This window comes from Camponotus vicinus, unplaced genomic scaffold (genome assembly GCF_025532165.1).
Source record: "Camponotus vicinus isolate PSW18456_S1 unplaced genomic scaffold, iyCamVici1.0 SCAF_3, whole genome shotgun sequence".
Taxonomy (NCBI): Eukaryota; Metazoa; Arthropoda; class Insecta; order Hymenoptera; family Formicidae; genus Camponotus; species Camponotus vicinus.
This window is the reverse complement of record NW_028141967.1, coordinates 3,216,945-3,233,269: the sequence shown is the minus strand read 5'-3', so window position 1 is coordinate 3,233,269 and position 16,325 is coordinate 3,216,945. Positions and strand designations below refer to the sequence as shown.

At 36.0% G+C, this 16,325-nt stretch overlaps 1 protein-coding gene across 5 annotated transcripts in view; it reads left to right on the top strand.

Moving 5' to 3' along the window:
• Positions 1–16,325, top strand: part of Rho-5 (rhomboid-5) — a 79,875-nt gene that overhangs the window by 57,550 nt on the left and 6,000 nt on the right. For 2 of the 5 annotated variants that reach the window (XM_083095475.1, XM_083095474.1), the window contains 12 exons: positions 3,981–4,319; positions 4,426–4,612; positions 5,066–5,155; positions 11,483–11,805; positions 11,956–12,042; positions 12,542–12,733; positions 13,182–13,365; positions 13,717–13,953; positions 14,055–14,081; positions 14,742–14,932; positions 15,054–15,350; positions 15,745–15,898. In XM_083095475.1, coding sequence (XP_082951601.1) covers positions 3,981–4,319; positions 4,426–4,612; positions 5,066–5,155; positions 11,483–11,805; positions 11,956–12,042; positions 12,542–12,733; positions 13,182–13,365; positions 13,717–13,953; positions 14,055–14,081; positions 14,742–14,932; positions 15,054–15,350; positions 15,745–15,898 — 2,308 coding nt within the window. The remainder of the gene's footprint in view (positions 1–3,980; positions 4,320–4,425; positions 4,613–5,065; positions 5,156–11,482; positions 11,806–11,955; positions 12,043–12,541; positions 12,734–13,181; positions 13,366–13,716; positions 13,954–14,054; positions 14,082–14,741; positions 14,933–15,053; positions 15,351–15,744; positions 15,899–16,325) is intronic. The other 3 variants (XM_083095477.1, XM_083095476.1, XM_083095478.1) reach the window with 3 other exon arrangements.

The window sequence follows — 16,325 nt, the reverse complement described above, 5'->3', positions numbered from 1 at the left end:
TGATCGAAAGTCGCGCGGACAGAATCGGCTTTACATCAAACGACTAATTAAGCGAACGTGACGTTAAGGGTGCGCATGTCAAGCGAAGAAACAGATAATCGTCGAGAGTCGCTTTATAGCGGTATCATCGTGTAATTAATGAAGATACGAAAACGGTAATTAAAGACAAGGGTCCAACACACACACACACACACACACACACACACACACACACACACACGAGCGGAGCTCGAAGAGATGTAGAGCCCGTTCGGGCGGTAAAAAAACGACGTGTGAAAGCTGCAGAACGGAGGCCACACCCTGCTAAAGTCAGTAAAGGGGTGGCGCGGTGGCGAGAAGGGTCGAAAAGGAGGGGGGGAAGGCAGGGGAGGGTAATATCTCGCGTTGTAAAAATCCACTCGCGTGAAAAACAACCCGGGTCGCATCGTTGCTGTACTATTTACCGCTTCATAGGTGGTAGCTTCCCTCGCGCTTACCTAAGCCCCGTCTCTCCTCCGCGCGGATGACACATACATACTGATAGCGGTCCCTCCCTTCTCCCCTCGACTCGCCTCGGTTGTTCCATTTCATCTTCTCCCAATCCGTTCCCTCCCCCCCTGGTCCTCTTTTCGCTCGATTTCTCTCCGTCCGCTTCAGTCACTCCTCGGCTCGTTGCAGTTTCTTCCGACTCATTTCTAGACGTGCCTCGGTCTCTGTCGACATCTAGCAGTCCATCGGGCCGTTTGAGTCTGCCTTCCTGAAGTCGTGCTCCTCCTTTTTTCCCCTTTCCTCCCTCCTTCCTCTCGTTATAGCTGTTCTACAAGGTCCATCAGATCTATTCCAGTTTCTTTCCAGCTATTTCCTCTCTTGATTCCTCTCAGATTTCTCTAATCTCCTCTCCTTTCTTCCGGTAGTTTAATTATTTTTTCTTCTCTCACTTTTCTCAAACTATCTTTCTTCCTTATCCTAGACTTTTTCTAATTCTTTAAAAATTTTCCGGAGGTTTTTTTTTCTATTTCCGTCATATAAATGAATTCTTATCAGTTTTTCCCGCACGATTTCGATCTCTGAACTTTTTAAAAATCTGTTACAACCTTGTGTTATCTCATGTATAAATACCTCTTCGGAATAAATTATTCCGGGACATCCTGCGCAGTCGTTTTAATTTATTGTACGCTTATTTATACGCGACACACTAATTTATCATCGACCTGCGCATTTATCCGCGGTCGCTCGTCTTATCGAATCGAAATGGGCTAATGAAATTGGGTGGGCGAGCGAGCTTCGCGACGTCCTTAATTTCCGGGTCGAGGCGGCGAAACAAGCGGAAGCAAGACGCCGTATTTATGTTGAAACTTACGTATGAACTTAAGTACCTACCTGCGAGAGAGATACCCGCCGAAACGGCGTCTCCTGGCGCGAGGAGTCGCGCGTTGCGGCTCTTCCGATCGGAGTATTTCTTCGATGGGAACTTCCTTCGCGCCTTGCTGGCAAGTTTCCGGGATGGCGTGGAAATTATTAACAAACACCGCGGGTGGCGAGACGCTAAAATACAATCTACGCTTGCGCTCTCCAATATCTTACTCGAATTTATCGCTAGACGGCTAATTTATCCCTACATTAGGTAAATCGCGCGAAAAGACAGAGAAGAAGGAACAATATCGATGGTTGTCGGAGCACAATTACATCAGGCATAAATATTAGATTTTTTAATTTAATTATTAATAAAAGATTTTAATAAAAGAAATTATTAGAAGGTTAATAAAAGATCCTTTTAGTGGATAAAATGCTTTAATTTTTCGTGTCAATTAAGTAGAACTTGGAGAAGGAAAAACATGTTTAATTTAATTATTAATAAAAGATTTTAATAAAAGAAATTAGAAGGTTAATAAAAGATCCTTTTAGTGGATAAAATGCTTTAATTTTTCGTGTCAATTAAGTAGAACTTGGAGAAGGAAAAACATGTTTAATTTAATTATTAATAAAAGATTTTAATAAAAGAAATTAGAAGGTTAATAAAAGATTCTTTTAGTGGATAAAATGCTTTAATTTTTCGTGTCGATTAAGTAGAACTTGGAGAAGGAAAAATATGTCAAAAGTCAAATAATTTTGTCTGTTTTTCTATATTATGAATGTTCCCATTAATTGTAAATTTATAAGTTCTCTTGGCATATATGAGATTTAGCGTTTGACAACATCGCTTTTTTTATGCACTCTCGCGCGAATTCAAGTTGTATGAAAGCTGCAAGCTCGGCGAAGTCCTCAATTCTATCTCTCCTCATCTATTCATGAGACGACTTCGTGGCGCGACATTCTTTCAGCGAATTTCGCCTCGACAAGTCCCATTTTTTGCACGTTTTTGTGTGATTCGACACTTGCTGCGATAGTCCATCTTTTTCGTCATTGAAAGATTTAGTATCGAGAAATTTAAGTGCTTATTTACTCCATTTTCTATTTCCCAAAATATCCATCTCTCCTTGTCCGCGAATTTCTCTTTTTCGCGAATTTTTATTTACTGTCGGGATCGTTGGCAAACTCGCATAGCGTCATTAATTCGCGATTAATCGAGCGCTTTGCGCATTTTCGCGTTGCGGTTGTTGGAGCTCCGGTCGCTTGGACCGTAAATAATACCTTAACCGTATTTTCTGTGCAATTTATCTGGAATTTGCGTTGTGTCGGATTAAAAAAAAAAACCACTCCAGTTTTTCCCGGGGAAAAAAATTAACTAACACGGCACGTGCGTTCGAGGCAAAGCGGCGACAGCGTGTCTAAGAAGGAACGGCTTGTCATTAATTACCCTTGATGCACGCGATATCGACTCCCTTCTTCACCTCCTCCTCCTCCTCTCCCCCCGATACTGCACTCTGCCTAAATGAATGCAGGCGAGGGATGCAGCTGCCGCCACCGCGAGAAAAATGTGGCGTCGCGGAAATTCCTGGCGCGGTCTTCCTTTTTTATCTCCGTCAGTATAAATCATTCCGCGTTCCAGCCGCGCGTACGTATATTTTCCGAAATACGTGCGTTTTCCTACGTTATCGTAAATGCAGCAATTTTTTCATTTATCGCTAATGACGTAATTTTAAAATAATTTATAATCTTGAATCTCCTTCGAATTGATAATGAGCGCAGTAGTCAAATCTCTTCCCGTTTTCTTCCTTTGTAAAAAAATTAAATCAAAATTTTTGTTTATTTATTTGAGCCAAATTCCTTATTATTAAATTTGTAAAAAAAATTTCTTTTATTTATATCAAAGAAACGTATCGCGTAATAAATTTTGCTGATTAAATTATCGGAATATTGTAAAATGAAGGAATTTGAAGCCGATTGGAGTCTAATTTTCTAAAAATGCAGAATCGTGTCATTTAGTGTTTGAATTTTCGCTACCGGATATTAAATGATACGACTTCGATTTTAGAAGATCGGAATTTAATCGACCTCCAACTTCTTTTCATTTTTCATTCGGTAGCGAATTTAATGATTTGCGATATTTATATCTGTTTTTTACATTATACATGCGTTCTATAAGTGTGAAATTAATCGATATTATTTATATATTTATTTAGATATTTAGATATTATTTATTTATTATAGATATATTTATATATTTATTTATTATTTAGATATTATTTATTTATTATAGATATATTTATTTATTATTTAAATATTATTTATTTATTATAGATATATTTATTTATTATTTAAATATTATTTATTTATTATAGATATATTTATTTATTATTTAGATATTATTTATTTACATAAACTTAAATTTAAACAGGCCATAAGAGCTTATTAAGAGATTATTTATTTATATATTTAATCGATATTGTTCAATATTGCACAAAAAATATGTGCTCTCTCTCTCTTCGAAAATCACCCCAAAGTTCCTTCTTATTTCAATAAAAAAAAAATCCTTTATAAATAGATAATCTCTTCTCTTCAGTTTCAAATAGAACGATACAGATGATTAGTAACGTTATTTGTCTCTTCTGTCTTTTCAGGCAACCATCACCGAGTTCGGGTACGACGGGCACCTCGACGGTATCATCGACGACCGGCGAGGGCGACGCGACGCAGAGCATCGGGATGTACCCGGTGGGCATCGCGTCGTCCTCTACCGCGACGACGGTGACGCCGGTGACGACGGCGTCGTCGACCGTGCCGTCGGCCACTTCCGGCGTCTCTGTCGCTACCGGAAGCGTCAGCGGCATCATCAGGAGCGTCTCCGCGCCGAGCGCGCCACGTCCGCTGGTCCAGATCAGCAACTCCTCGGCGAGCACCTCGGCGACCCAACGGCCGAGACTCAGGAGGAATCAAAGCCGCACCGAGGCTATCCGGAAGTGAGTAGTCTCCGAGAACGTTACTCGATGAGAGCGAGATCAAGTAGCACCCAAAACGATAGCGGTGAATCCGATCAGATGCGTGAAACGTTGTCGAACGTTGCAGTTACATTAGACGCGAGACAGCGCAGTTCTTCGGGGTCGACGAGGAATCGGAGGCCCTGGAGAAGCAGAGATGGCTGGACCGACGACGACGTATGGCGTCGAGGAAGTACGGCGCGTTGCTACCGGAACACAAGCCCCCGGATCCGGACATCACCAGGGATGTGCCGGACACGACCGAGACACCGGAGGTAAACGCATTATATCATGAGAGGATATGTGCGTTCTAACGCGATTGCAATCACATTAACGATAACGCGATAACCCCATAACAATCGACAAGTTGATTGCGCACAATAGGCGGAGTAAATCAAGAGGTATTATGTTGGAAGAGTAAACTTGAAATCGGATCAAATCAATCTTTGACAAAGACGATATAGTTCGTGATAAAGTTAAGAATTAATTACGAACTTGAGGCTGTTGTAAAATAATTTAACGAGTAATCAAAGAGAACAATAATAATATTATTCAAGCAATTTTTGTTAGCGAGAAAAAATTTAGGATATTTGAGGAATTGCGGAGGAAGAAATTTATCGTTATTTTTTTTTTTTTTCGTCATTTTTAAGCGGCTCAACAGCTTTTTTATTTTAAGAAGGCAGAGGAAATATTGAGTTTAGGCTTAAAACACATTTTTAAATTCACAGAGTGTCACTCTCAGACGATGGCAGCAACCGGTACGGAGGAAAGATTCTGTAGCGAGGATGACGCTGTCGGGTCTCCATTACATCGTCGAGGTGAGTCATCAATTCGCTCTTACTTTCAACTGTTTGAGTTCTATCGAATTAAAAATCTATTAATTAAAAATTAAAAATATTAGTTCAAATTAAAAATTAAAAACCTTAGATTAAATTAAAAATCTGTTTCGTTAACTAAAAATTAAAAATCTTAGCTTAAATTAAAAATCTATTTCGTTAATTAAAAATTAAAAATCTTAGCTTAAATTAAAAATCTATTTCGTTAATTTTTTCTTATGGAATATATCCCTTGGAAAATTTTATTTGATATTTCGACAGTATTGCCTATAGTGCGTGTAGAATTTTTCGGGTGAAGATCGTCGAAAGAACTCGTTGAATCCGCGGAATGAATTTTTCGCGAGATCGCGAGGCGAATCGATGCGTTCTTAGCGTAATTAGCCGGCCGGGTGTAAACCACCTTTTTGCTGAATTACGTTACATTAACTTTAAAGTTTAGATTAGCCAAAGTAGAGAGTAATTCCGGTCATAAAAGTGGAGCGACCCGTGCGCCCGTCGCTCCATTACGTAACTTTGGTTTTAGTTTACGCCAGAAGGGCTTATTTCCGGCCATGCAAACTTTGCACTCGCTGAGCTAAGACAAGATTTTACCTTTGAATTATTCAAGTATTTTACTACCCGCTAGATTATTTTAGAGATATTATGCTGCGTAAAATTTGACTCATATCGAAAGTAATCGAACGCGACGAAATTATTATCGTTATTTTTTTTTTTTCGTCATTTTTAAGCGGCCTCAACAGCGGCTTTTTTACTTTAAGAAGGCAGAGAAAATATTAATTTTAGGCTTGAAATAGAGAGAGTAGTAGTGGCAATACAGATTTTGAAGGTTGAACTTTTTTGTACTCTTGGATTAAAATTTCGACGATGTTTTGTCTATTATTCTGAAATACGGTTGGATTTGTATATTTTTTTTGCGGCGCTTTGATTGGCCATGGTCGAATATATCGAGCGGATGTTACATATATGTATATACGCATTGCGCAATGCATTCTTCCTGCGCTGCGAACGCGGGACTGGCCATATTTCAAAACTTACCACTTAACTTGAACTAGCCGGACAACGCCTGGAGCATGTATCGCTGGAGGGAAGTGTGTTTCTCTTTCGTACATATATACGCGATGAACTATTAAAATATTTCACGTCCGACCTAGAAAGCATGATCGCAGTCTGAAAGTCGTTTTCAAATCGAAAGTATTCACGGTCGTTCGTAATTATGTTATGCAATAAGATATTCTGCTCCGAGTACTTGCGAAACGTTAATAACTTGTGAATGATTTTTTCGAAAGATGCGCTTTACGAGCCAGCCGGATAATTTATTATTTTTTGTTAATAAATTAATATTATTCTCTTAAATAAATTAATATTCTTAAATAAATTAATTTCTTAAATAAATTAATTAATTTCTTAAATAAATTAATTAATTTCTTAAATAAATAAATTAATTTCTTAAATAAATAAATTAATATTCTTAAATAAATTAATTTCTTCAATAATATTTAATATTAATATTATATTAATATTAATAATATTTATATAAAAAAATTTGTTATTTCTTAAAAAATTATTCTATGAAAATTGCGATTTTTTTATAGCTTTAATTACTTCATTTTGACTGACTTTTTTTGAGTTGACTCGATTCTGTTCAGGATCCCCAATGACATGTATAAAGACACAATCTTATAATTTCTTATATAAAAATTATTAAATTTATACTTTGGAATTTTTGTATTTTGCTTTTTTCCTCGACCAGAGAGCCGAGTATGAAATGTCGGCGAGGGTAAAATCCGAAAAACGGATAACGTAAATTAATTTTGGCGCGATCCGTTCCGCCCGATCGAATCACAATTCCGCGGTTTCCGCGATTGTGTTGTCTCGCAATAACGAAATTTATTAAGCGGAAACGCGGACTGTACTGCTTAAAATCGAGAGGCTCTTTTTAGCGCGGATAAATCTGAAACAAAAGCTCGCACAAACATCTTTATCGTGCAGATTCGTTCGTATGATATTTAAACGAAATACAGAGAGAGAGAGAGAGAGAGAGAGAGAGAGAGAGAGAGAGATTTTTCTCGTTAGCATAATAAATATTTTCTATTAATTATTTTTTTTTTATATTTTTTCCTCTTGTGCAGCACACAATATTTCTCGAACGATAATACTGCTGCCAATTGTATTACTTTATCCCATCTGCTCTTTGATAAATTTCCCGCTATTGTCGCTGTTGAAAAAGTTTGTAACGCAAAAAATTGCATCCTATTTCACGATATAATAGCCGGGCAAGAGCAGTCAATAAAGCCAGTTCGAAAAACTGCCAGCTGCCGCAGACATATAAACGTGCTCCACTCGCGTTCCATGCGCTTTCTTAATTAATGTAACGATTTTACTTAATAATGAGGTTTATTAGATTTTCGTTAACAGATGGTATTACAGTCTTCTCATTACATCGTAGCCCGCGCTCTCTCGTACGATGTAGATTTTAATAAAAATTCGCGTGCAAAACGCGTGCACCGGCCGCCATTAATTATGTCCCTTGAGCGGAACGCATAAAGGGCGAGTTACGAGGGTAATCTACTCCCTTCGTTACACACCGCTCTAAGATTTAAAACACTTCGTTACACGCGTGACGCGCTTGTGATGCCTCTCCGTCTCCTCTGTTTTTATTTTCCTTTTTAATTTCGCGGAAACGACGACTCGCGTGCATTATTATTATTATTATTATGCGAAAGATAAATATAAAGAGAGAAATCTTTTTTTTCTACCCGAAAGAGGGAGATTCATCTCATCTTTCATTCTCGAGTTAATTGCTTGGACAAAACTGTACGTTTTAATGATTGACATATGTATATATACAGGGTGTCAGGGCAATCTATTCCCCCCAAAAAAGCTCTTGTAGCTTATCTCGAGAGCTTTTCAAAACACTATATATAATAAAGTATTTTTTCATCGAGTACTTTTCGACAATTAACAATTACATTTTTTTTCGAAACAATTATGTGTTTTCTTTACACCAATTAATTCCTCTCATTATTTTGTACATAAAAGTATTAAGGTAAGATAATAAAAAAATGAATATTTTACTAGATATTTTATGGTTTATTTAAAAATTAAGAAATTATTTCAAGCCTCATAAGTCGAAAAATACTCGATGAAAAAATACTTTATTATAGTGTTTTGGAAAGCTCTCGAGATAAGCTACAAGAATATGTAATAAAAAATAGGAGATTCTATTTAAAAAATTTAAGATGACCTTGTTTTGACCTTGGCGACGCTATCCAAGGTCAAACTGATATGATCAGTAAATAGATCATTTCAAGCCCTACAACTTTTATCTGAAACATTTTTTTGTACAACTGATATTTTTCGAAATAATCCGGTGTCCCGACCTTTTTGTTACATCCTGTATATTGTATATGGAAATTTCTGTCTTTCTCTCATTAGTATTGTATATAAATGTTCTGTTTGCTCCATGATTGTTTTGATATAATGCCCTATTAAATTTCAACACATCAGTAGGCCCAGTGGAATCGTAGAGGTCGATACACGAGCTATATAACCATTTGAAAATTGTTACTGCGCAATGTATCCGTAGTCGTTAATGTCGGATTATGCTGATCTGCGTTTAATTACACGCTCGTGAAATGATGGATTCCCCAGTAAATACTCATTACGCGTTTACCCATCATCGTTGATCGATATTAATGGTCGGCCAATAATGTTATTTAATAATAACTTCGATATATGTACAGATTAATAAACTCTCGAATTATGTCGATCGAATTTTTGCAAATCAGTTTCTCCATAGGTGTTTTTCTCCTCTTCAAACTCCTTCAGACAATTTTTTTGACAAATTGACAATCACATCATCTCATTTTTATGGGAAATGTAGTAGAATTTAATTTTACGAAGTAAAAATGTTCAATATTGGCTTAATTTGAGGTATATTAATTGTCTCGTATCTCGTCTCTGGAAAGTAAATTAAAAATATAAGTGCAATACTTTTAATTATTAAAATTTAACGAATTTTTGTAATTTTTTTGCGAGTAATAAAAAAATGGAGATGGAACATGTGAAAGAAGTAAAATTAAAATTAAAATATCAATTTTTTTTTATGTGCATTGAGTATTAATATAGATAAAAATATATATTTGCGATATATTCGTTCTTCTATATATTAAAGAATTTATATCAAAATATTTAGCACACAGATGAAGATAGCGAACCGAGACGAGGCGCATGTTCCCTTTTGATAATAGCGGGTTCGTTAAAGCGGAAAAATTCCAAAGGAGCGGGTCTACGCCTCTATAAAATTCGACGGAATTTAATTTCGCGCACGGCTTGCGTGGAATTAACATTTATCCTGTTTATTGCTCCGTATCGAACCCATTCGACTTTACATTGTCGTCGCACTTGGTCCTCGATCGTTAATCGTCGTCCCCGTAATTAAACGGTGTATTTTGAAAAATGTACGCGCCCTAGGCTTTTTCTTTGGTGAAATAAAAAAAAAAGTTCCTCTGTAAAATCTCTATAAAACGAGCCCGGCGATGCTTTGAAATGTTTCCTCGTGTTCCTCAACTTTGTTGATAAATCTTTCGCTTAATAAGAAAATATATTACACACCGAAGTTCCGCTCGTTTATTACGGGACACCGTATAAACGCGCAAACTTGGACGAAGGCGTCTCGTTAGCCGAAGGCCGCAACATCCGAAGAAACAATATCGGCAGAAGTTGGCAGGTTAAACTGCCTCTTAACACGGTTAATTTTACAAAGTTTCGCAGGGATAGCGGGGAGCGCTCGGTCAGACACGAGGGCTGATCGGCTGCCGGATGCCTGGCACTTACTACTTACTGGCTGTTAGCAGCCAGTAAGTAGTAGAGGCCAGCCAGTGGACGGGCCGGCAGCCGCGCGTGTGAGCCGTGTTTTCGACAGCATCGACAGTTTATTAGCGGTATCGGAAACATAATTCAGGTGCTAGCATTAGCCACGGTATTTTAACGTCGATTCCGCTAAGATATAAATTTTGCTTTCTAATCGTTATCGATGTACGATCGGAAATCGCGCCGTATCCGCATCTTTCCTAGTGAATTATAGATTATCAGTAGCAATACAGTGTATTATATCATAATTCTGATGTAGGTAAATTGATATTGAAAATTAATAAGGTAATTAATAAGATAAATTGCAAAATGTCTTCTTCTTTTCTTTCTTTTTTTCTTCTTTTTTCTCTTCTATTTTTCTTCTTTTTTTTATGAAGTAAAATTCTTGAATAAATATTTTTTCATTTTTTCATATGCAGAAAGGAACGAACGCACGAATTTTTAAATGTAAATTTAAACGCAATATATATTTTGCTTTCTAATCGTTATCGATGTACGATCGGAAATCTCACCGTGTCCGCATCTTTCCTGGCGAATCATAGATTATCAGTAGCAATACAGTGTATTATATCATAATTCTGATGTAGGTAAATTGATATTGAAAATTAATAAGATAAATTGCAAAATGTCTTCTTCTTCTCCTTTTTTTTTTCTTCTTTTTCTTCTTCTATTTTTCTTCTTCTTTTTTTTATGAAGTAAAATTCTTGAATAAATATTTTTTCATTTTTTCATATGCAGAAAGGAACGAACGCACGAATTTTTAAATGTAAATTTAAACGCAATATATATTTTGCTTTCTAATCGTTATCGATGTACGATCGGAAATCGCACCGTGTCCTCATCTTTCCTGGCGAATTATAGATTATCAGTAGCAATACAGTGTATTATATCATAATTCTGATGTAGGTAAATTGATATTGAAAATTAATAAGGTAATTAATAACATAAATTGAAAAATGTCTTCTTTTTCTTCTTCTTCTTCTTCCTTTTTTTATGAAGTAAAATTTCTTGAATAAGTATTTTTTCATTTTTCCATACGCAGAAAAGAACGAACGCACAAATTTTTAAATATAAATTTAAACGCAATAAACAAAGCCCATTCGGCTTTTGACTATTGATGAATTATTTTTTCTCCCTCGTGAAGATCTTAAAGAAAGTTATATTACTTGTATCTTTCGTAGGAAAGATTCTTAATCTTATTTTGTAAGAATTTTAGGACGATGTTTTCCTAACTTTCTTTATTTATTTAGGTTGTGTGTTTAATCATAATTTTATCTTTTTAGGCATTTATTAGAATCCTAGATTTCGCTCCAAACAATGCGGGCTTTGAGGATACTTTTAGGACGGAAAATGCGAAGAATCTCAATGCATACTTGTATTCGTGAATGCAAATATCGTATAATCCATTGGATTGAAGCACGTCTGTCTGTTTGCCAGACGATGACGAGGCAGCGTCCCCGCGAGCGCTCGCAATCGCGTCTGGAATCGCGCAGCTTCCCGCCGAGCACGGTCTCATATATGATGAAGTTGGGAGTGTCGTGTCCTGACAGCGGCCTGGACGAGGAGCAGTCCTTCTTTGAGAGGCCCCCGCCGCCTCCGCCTCCCCTTCCGCCTCCTCCGACGTCTCAACAGTCGCAGCAAACATCGCAGATCGATCAGGCCCCTGGATTGGTCAAGGACGAGGAGATCGGCGCTAAGATCACGGATGTCCTCGACACCGCGCAGGATCGCGAAGGGATCACTTCCGAAGATTTGGTCGGGTAGGTTCTCCATAAGACTAGGAAATTTTTCGGTAGGCGCTTTATTAAAAGAAAACCGTAAACGTCGTAAATTGAATTATTTCCGGAAGAAATTAGATTAATTCGGAGTAAATTAAACGGCGAGATTTATTAGATGCTTTCCGTCCACAGGTTCGTGCAGCAAAAGGATGACAGGACGACGATCGACGGACAAGTTAGACGACCCCGTTCGATCACGAGGGACCATTATATTTCCAGGTGAAAGCTCATTTCATTAGTTTTCAGTTAAGTTCTCCAGAGGATTAAATATCGCAGTCTTTTTAATACATGACTATCGGATAATACTTGAAAAATTTCTCAAATTACTATCGTTAAAATTGAATTATCGCAAAAAGATTGAGAATTGCAATAATATGTGACGTTATATTTTTATTATGTTTAAAAAAAGCAGATTTCTCGAGGACTATCTTTTTCATTAATAAGTGGAAGATGTAAATCTCTCACGTCAGATATATTCCATGGAAATAATAAGATCAATTAAATATGAAAAAGAAGTTTTCATGCTTGAAACGGTATAATTTGTAAGATTTCTTCCGCTTTTGATGACGATTAATCGAAAAACTGTCGACGTCTGGACATTTCGAGAGTTTGTCGAGATCGCGAAATCTACTTGTTGGAGCAAAAGCAATTTGCAAAATAGATTTGTCGTTGTTCCCCGACAAACTTGCAAGCGTGTATAACGAGAATGAGATTACAGAAAGACAAGTTGGAGCAGGTCGAAGTACGACGCGCCACCGACGGAGGGTACGAGGTTGCCGCAGGAGGAGGGGGTGACTCTCCGCAGGGAGATAGCTGGGGCCACGAGGATCTCCCGCAGCACGATTGATCGTGTCTTCGACAACAGCAATCGGCGGAGATACGGAATGGGCATCGTCGGTCGCTTCTTCGGGTGCGCTTCATATTTCAATCTTTACGGGATTTAAGGTTTCGATTTAATTGACTATGTCGATTAATTAAATTAATTCTTGCGAAAGTAAAATTATCTTAATTGAGAAAACGATTGATTGAGATACAAAAGTTCGAAATTCATATTTTACAAATTGTATTTTAAACGGGGAATTTTTTAAGAATCTAAGAGATAAATCTTAGTAATTATCAAGTTATGTGCAATCTTTGCTTCGAACATTTTATACGAAACAGCTATTTTATTATATTTTTAAAAGGATACTACATTTTTCGCGAGTCGATTTTTATGTTTATAATGATATCATAGTATCTTGATAATTTTTTATCGGAAATACATTTCTTTCTCTCTCTCCTCCTGAATATCGAAATTATGGTAAACACATTATTAACACAATAAAGCGGTTTATTTAAAGTTTTCCCCCTTATTTCAGGCGATCTTTTCGGAAAAGCATCGCGCACAAACCGGACATAAAGAAACAATTGGACGACTTTGAAGATCACCGACCGTATTTCACGTACTGGATCACTACTGTGCAAGTATTGATTCTGATAATATCGCTGGCATGTTACGGATTTGGTCCTGTTGGAATGGATCTCGCTCATCGATCAGGACTGGTGAGAAAATAAAAATTACTATTCATGGACTTCATATTCAACTTTTGTTATCATCTTTAAAAATCATTAAAATAAAGGAATCGAAAAATTAATCTTGCTGAGAATAAATTTAAGAATTTCCTGCGTAAGATAATATTTTTTTATTTAATCATTGAATCAAAATAAATCATGCTGCTTACGTATTAAAAAATAAATATACATGATTGCTTTAAACATAATCAAATGTGTAATTTTTATTAATAAGAAAATTAGAGTTTCCATTTGATTAAAAGTAAATTGTAAAATGATAAGGAATTCTATGAAGAAATAAATGTCGAATGACGATTGAGAAATACATTGAATTCTATCCAGGTTCTCGTGACAAGTTTGTCGTTGCAACAAGTCGATTACCAAGAACCTGCAAACTTCTGGCTGGGCCCTAGGGCCGCGGATCTGATTCATCTTGGTGCCAAGTTTGCGCCGTGTATGCGTCGGGACATCAAGATTCTGAAGGAGATTGATGTCTGGCGGGAAAGAGAACGAGACACCGCTTGCTGCATCAGAAACGACGATTCCGGCTGCGTTCAATCCAGCAAAGCGGATTGCTCTGTGAGTTTCTCGATCTTTAAGACTTGTATAACATCGTCCTTATTGTGGCTCTTCACGGCCGTGTTCATGGTAATGTAATTTTCTTCCATGCGCGCCAACAGGTTCGGGGATTGAGATCCACTGTTACGGTAAATTATATAATCTTACTTCGATTTTTTGACTTGAAAAAAAACACTTGAATGAAATTAAAGAGAGTAATGTCTGTGTTTCTTTGCTTATTACGATTATTGATAATCATAATGATAAAAAGGAATCTAATTGAAAAAATACATATATTTAAAAAATAATTAAATATATATAACTTAATTTTGAACATAATCAAAGAAGAAAAAATAAATGTTTTCCTAAAAAATTAGGTTTGAATTTTTTAATTAAGTGCTTTTTCTTCATTATTAGGTGTCTTTAAAAAGTTAGTGATTAGCACAGATTAATAATATATATATTGATATTCAATAAAATGGCTTGAATATTTTACTTACGCGATAGAACTTTATTTTCCAGATTATTTTTTGTTTTAAAGACACTATTGTTAAAGAGAAATTTTTTTTCTAAAATTTTGTAAATCACAAATATTCTATATTTAATTTTTTAAATACAAATACAAATATTTTATTTTACTTTTTATCTATGTTCTATGATGTATTTAATTTTTGCAAACATAAATAGACAAAATCTTGTTGTTAATTCGTGCATGTTTTGATTTGGGGAATGAAAATATATTCAGTGATACTTTAAAGTTTCAAGAATCATCCTTTTCATTGATCAATTGCTCATGTTAAATTTCGCAGAACACAATTTCGACCTGGAAGAAATGGGGACCCGGGGACAATGGGCCTGGCGGTCGTATCAGTGGATCTGTTTGCGGGTTAGATCCAAAGTTCTGCGACGCCCCCGCAAGCGTCGCACCTTATGAATGGCCGGATGACATTACCAAATGGCCGATCTGCCGGAAAACCAATCCTTTTAATCATCGTTTCAGGTTAGTATTTTTACCTTATCTATCGCGTTTATCATCGAAAGTAATAAAATATCGCCGAGAAAAATAGGACGTTTGCAAAGAGTAAATAAACGGCGAGAATTAATGAAAAAATTCTCGATAGCAAAAATGCGAATCAACGGGGCAACGCCAATTTTCCCATCGGCCGTTATAAGGATAAGATGGCGGAACACATGGTTTGCGAGATAATCGGTCATCCGTGTTGCATCGGGATTCACGGGATGTGTCGGATCACCACGAAGGAGTACTGCGATTTCGTCCACGGTTACTTTCACGAGGAGGCGTCGCTTTGCTCGCAGGTGGAATGTTTGCATGACGTCTGTGGAATGATACCGTTCCTGCATCCGGAATGGCCGGACCAGTTTTACAGGCTCTTCACCACCATCTTTCTTCATGCCGGGTAATAAAAAAATCAACAAATAAAAAAACCGATATATTTATCCCGATATCTATCTTAAGGCAGCAGAATCGATTTTATATTTATCTTAATAAATTTAGTCTCAATCGTACATAGATGGTACACAAAATCAATTTATTCATTCGATTAAGTTATAATTTAAAGAGAAAAATATATATACACCGCTTAATTTATTTCAATAAATTGGGACTCTGATGAGATTTATCGGGGAATCGATTTATTTATCGCGATAAATTTATTTCGAAAAACTCGAGAAGCAATTTATTCATCTTCATCAAAATAAAGTTGACTGAGAAATTTATCTCAGCATATAAAAGATAAATGAATTCCGAGGAAATAAAATCAATTTACTTATCCTATCAATTTGATATTGCAGAATCGTCCATTTGGTAATCACATTACTGATCCAGTATTTTCTGATGAGAGACTTGGAAAAGCTGACAGGATCTTTGCGCATTGCTTTGATCTATTTTATTGGTGCTCTTGCTGGAAATTTGGCTAGCGCAATCTTTGTCCCTTACAGGGCAGAAGTAAGTTTCCAATATGATATTAATAATATTTTTTTGTGTAAAAAATATATTATACCGTATTTATATAGTCTAATTTTTGAAACATCTGAAACAATATTTTATATTTATCAAAGAAACTTGATATAATTAATTTTAAAAAAACTACGGTTTGTTAAAATTATTTTCTTGAATTTTATGATACACATCATTATATAAATTATAATATAAATTTCTGTTAATGCGAATCATTAAAATGCAGTTTGTTACATTATTGTCGATATTTGTTTTCGATATATTCTTTTGCGATTATTACGGTTTATTTTTTTTTTTCAAAATTATACATTTATTTTTTATATATCGAATATTATATATCGAACTGTTGATAAATAATTGCCTATCTAAAACATTTAATTTGAGTTATTGCTACAAAAATTTGTTATTTTTTTTC